Below are 5,000 nucleotides of genomic sequence, written 5' to 3'. Positions count from 1 at the left end.
AGCAGCATAGATGTTGGGTCAGGCCTCAATGACCCACTGCCTGAACACCATCTATGAGGTACAGTGGTCCTGAGAGATTTCAATTTATTACTTATGAAATCTGTCTTCTCCAAGGGACTCCCTCTCCACTCTTTACAAATCCTGCAATCACACCTCTGTTACCTAATATTCAAAAGGTTAAATACTCCTGTGAAAAATGCATGACATTCTGCAATTGCCCCCCACTCTCTTCCAGCAATACTTTATGATAAAAATGTTTATTAATGCCAGCTTTAATGCAGCACACCAAATAACTTTGAGAAGTTGTCATTTTCAGGGATTCTTGGGTAGGGAAGTATCCCACTATATTCATGAAATCTGACATTATCAAAGTCAGTAAATATCAGTAAACCTACTATTTCACAATATCAATTTCAAAGGTAATATCAAATTGATGTTCATGGTCATATGGCTCTTAATCTACTATTGGTAATATTGCCCAATTCCTAATTTCTTTTAAAAGGCAGTTTCTCTCACAGTATAAGATTATAATGAATATAATAACTACACTAAATATTTGCCAGTGTCTCTCATGCATGTTTGCATCGTTTTGAGAACAGAAAAATCATACAAGTGAATACAGCTGATAGAGTATACTTTATCTTTGGTTTCAGAATAATGAAGTTGTGTAAAATCTGATCTATATGTTTAAAAAATCAAATCAGCACACTTGCAATCACTAAATCTATTTAGTAACCAAAACCAATTTCTGACATTTACTTCCTTATGTTGTTGTAGAATTCCATAAGTGTAACCCAAACGTAACAAAAAAAAACAAGCTTACTTATGTTTGCCATCATTTTCTAAAAGTAAGATATGCCACGCTTTTCACAAACAGTTTGCAGTACTTTACCATGTCTAAAGCATATTTAGTTTTCTTTCTCTTAAAGCATTTGTGTTTTGCAAATCATCAAACAAAAAAGTTAATCATCATCTATATTTCAGTGAGTATGCCTTTCTTTTCACTAATAAAATGTCTCTTTCTGAGCTCAACAATGATCGGCACATATGATCATTTATATGTGCAGTCCACTGCTATTTATTCCTATACAAGTGAAACTGTTGAACCCATAGATATACTTTCAATATCTTTATTCAGCATCTATATTGCAATAATCACCAGGAGCAAAAAAGGAAGGCATTACAAAAAAAATAACATGTGAGGCAGAATGAAGGACTCTGAGAGCTAAGCAAATACCCCACAGGGTTGTTTAATCACAAGAAATCAAAGTATAACCTAGAGAAACATTTTTTTTTTTCCTTAACAGTTCTCATATACCCTTCAAGAGTTTTACATAAGGGTATCATTTGAAAAGGAAGAATATGTGAGTTATCAACTTCACCAAAACTGAATTAAAAATTGGTAAATATAACAGGGATGTTTATTTCCTAGTTATGCAAGCCTCACAGAGACTTATCTGTTTATAGCAGCTTTCATATCATTCTGAAAATATCTTATGAAGATGATAGAGTTATGTCTCTTGAAACTGTTGCATTTTATCTATGACAAGTAAATCTACTTTTGTCACAAATCAAGCAGGTACTGTATTGAAAAAAAAATCAACCAAATGATAAATTCCCTAATACTAAGCAACAATAGCTTTTTGATCTAATGATAAATTATGCAAATCACCATATCAAGACAATATGATTACCTTTTTTCCCACATTACTTAATCAGTTTAAGTGCAATAAAGACAAGTAAAAATATCAAACCAACAGACATGCATACAGACATACATAAGAACTTCATTCATAGAAATAAATGCATAAACAACAAATTGACCAGTCTCAAAAAAATGCATCACATTCATTCACACTCAATATGTTTATGATTTATACTCAATTCATGATAATTATATGATCCAATCCTTGTTTTATTGAATGAAAGCCTTAATAAAAATGAAACATGCATTGCTGTATTAACCAAATGCTGCCAGGAACATGTAGTGGTGTTTTGTTAAATGTATTCACGCATATATGGCTCCTTGAATGCAAAACCACAAAGGAGTCAATTAGTTGACCTACATGACCTCCCTCGATTTCCTTGCATTTTCATCTTTTATTTTTTTATTGCTATCAATATTGATATAATTATTATTATTGACAATATATTTATAATTCTTATTAACAATAGCACTAGCAGTAATACAAAATAAAAAAAAAATATTTCTGGAAATCAAGGAAAACGGTAAACAGGTAAACAGGTGGTAGAACTAGTAATTGATTCCTTGATGACTAAGCACTTGTGAAACCATTTATGTGTAAATACAATTAATAAACTAAAGGCACATTCGGCATGGCATGCACATGCTGTCCCCAACAGCAACTGGTTAATGACATTCCAGGTTTCTTTACCCTATATATTATAGCACCTCGCTATAGCTACTATTACATTCATCTAAAATACATTCATACATATACATGTGCATATTTTATATATATGGACTTCTACAGTAAACACAGATTCAAATATGTTTTCCATAATTTATAGAAACTATTCAGACCACAGGGAACTATTAATATTTTATACTAATATATTACCAATATGTTCTACTCAATGTGAAACAACATCAAAATCATTACAGTCATTCTTAATACAGCCATTCTGGGGTGTGGGTGTGGGTGTGGGTGTGGGTGTGGGTGTGGGTGTGGGTGTGGGTGTGGGTCTAGGTGTGTGTGTGTGTGTGTGTGTGTGCGCGTGCTTGTGCGAGTGAGTGTGCGAGTGAGTGTGCGTGTGCGTGTGCGTGTGCGTGTGCGTGTGCGTGTGCGTGTGCGTGTGCGTGTGCGTGTGCGTGTGTGGGTGTGAGTGTGTGCATGTGCGTGAGCGTGTAAGGGTGAGTGAGTATAAGTATGCACATGGGCATGGGTGTGTGTGTGTGTGTGTGTGTGTGTGTGTGTGTGTGTGTGTGTGTGTGTGTGTGTGCGTGTGCGTGTGCGTGTGCGTGTGCGTGTGCGTGTGCGTGTGCGTGTGCGTGTGCGTTTGCGTGTGCGTTTGCGTTTGCGTGTGGGTGTGGGTGTGTGTGTGTGTGTGTGTGTGTGTGTGTGTGTGTGTGTGTGTGTGTGTGTGTGTGTGTGTGTGTGCGCAAGCGTGTGTGTGTGTTTCAACAAAATAAATGAGTCCTTAAGCATATAAATAGAACTCATATGATTCATGAGTAATACTTATGAACACTTAAAGAACTTCATATAATAAAGAAGTAATAATAATATTGTATGCATTATTCTTGTTTGATATTAGTAAATAAATAAGAAATATTCAGTCGTAGCAATTAAGAACAATTACATATTTTCTAATTATTAGACAACTAAGCAGCTAACCCAGGTCCAACAAAAAATAGCAAGTCAAAAGTAGATATATATACAGTAAGCTTTCTTCATGGCTAGTATTTACTCTGGCTTAAAAGGATTACTACATAATAATATAGTAACCAACACTTGTAGCATGTATATGAAAATTAATTATACAACTCAAATACTGTAATACATAAAAAATATTTATAATATCAGTGTCTACTATTGTCAATAGTAGTTCATCTACATAGCTTTATTCCACGTATAATAAGGCATCTGATCTCCAGAAGTCATTTAGTAAATGACTAAATAATCTGATTTACATTGTGTGTGAAATCTAGTACATACAAATCTGAGGTGTCTCAATGCTTTGATATTTCATCAAAAACCTTTCCCTAATTCATTAAATAGCATTCATCTACTCACCAATGTAGCTCTCAAATGCATCAATGTGGGATCCCAGACTCCTCAGGGTGATAATGTGGATTCATAACATTAGCAGCAATCACACCTTTTTAGTTACACCTTATTTAGGAGTACAGGATTATCACAAGGCATAATGAACTATTCTGCATGGCAAATGGCCTCGTATTAAAAATATGTGAAGATATTTAAATGATTCTTTGTTTATTAATATTGACTACCTTCATGCTTATTGCCATCTCTCCAGTGCTTTACCTCTCTTCAATCTCACCTCTCTAATCTCTTTGTCTGCTACTTAATCCAGTTATGACTTTTTCAGCCTTTTAACCCCTCTCCCTTCTTTCCTTTCTTCCTACTAGCAATCCTGCATTATAATGATTTTCTTTCTCTCATATTCTTTGTCACTCAAAATTACCTTTTATACAACTAACACCTTATTTTCCTTTCAGTAGTTCATTTCTCGATTGTTTCTTCCTATTTTTCCCCTACATATATTCCATTATCCGTTATTTATGTTCATCTTATTTCAGACAAGTTCTTCCTTGTTCTTTCATGGCTAATACTAATTACTCCTTAACTCTTCACATTTCTTATTCAATTCTTTCACTCCCATTTCATAAGAGATAAAGAATAAGCTTCCAAAATAGATTATTGTATATTTTCTGATTTTTCTGAGACTCCCAGTACCACCACTGTAAGCTTACTTTATTATTTGTCTTTACACATAAGATGCCACAAGTGCTTAGTCACCAAGGAGTCAATAACTAGTACTGCCTATCTCACGTCTTTACTATTTTTCTTTATATCCAGATATATTTTTTTATCTTAGATTGCAATTAGTCTAGTATCGTTAATAACATGAAAATATTTATAATATCTATAATAATAATAATAACAGCATTAGTTTTCTTAGAATTTTTCAAAAAAACTTGTGGAAAGAGGAAATTAGCTGAGGTTACTGGTTCTACCAATTCACTTCTTGGTGACTGAGCACATGTATCTATGAAAAAACTATATAAAACATTACAAGTTCCCAGTGCCCATGAGTTAAGTTCACCCATTCACTTTCATGAGGAAGAAGATAGACAGAAAACTATTTATCTATCTATCGAGGTCTGTCACAGAAGCCTGGTACATCTCACTGACTGGTCTGAAAAATATTACCCATTACCCAAATAGTAAAAACGGTTAGTCAACTCGCTCATTCCTCCAAGTCCCTACCCCCTTCCCATATGACAGTATATT

The 5,000-nt window shown here is 34.1% G+C and overlaps 1 protein-coding gene across 11 annotated transcripts in view; it reads right to left on the bottom strand.

Moving 5' to 3' along the window:
• Positions 1-5,000, bottom strand: part of LOC125044193 (ankyrin repeat domain-containing protein 10-like) — a 105,832-nt gene that overhangs the window by 39,931 nt on the left and 60,901 nt on the right. The window contains exon 6 of one of the 11 annotated variants that reach the window (XM_047640688.1): positions 3,052-4,905. The exons of the other annotated variants lie outside the window; for them this stretch is intronic. Coding sequence (XP_047496644.1) covers positions 4,874-4,905 — 32 coding nt within the window. The 3' untranslated portion in view covers positions 3,052-4,873. Of the gene's footprint in view, positions 1-3,051; positions 4,906-5,000 lie in introns of those variants that run through there. 11 annotated transcript variants of the gene reach the window in all.

Source organism: Penaeus chinensis, chromosome 35 (genome assembly GCF_019202785.1).
Source record: "Penaeus chinensis breed Huanghai No. 1 chromosome 35, ASM1920278v2, whole genome shotgun sequence".
Classification (NCBI taxonomy): Eukaryota; Metazoa; Arthropoda; class Malacostraca; order Decapoda; family Penaeidae; genus Penaeus; species Penaeus chinensis.
Note: the sequence above shows the minus strand (reverse complement) of the source record. Positions and strands in the feature narration are given on the sequence as shown.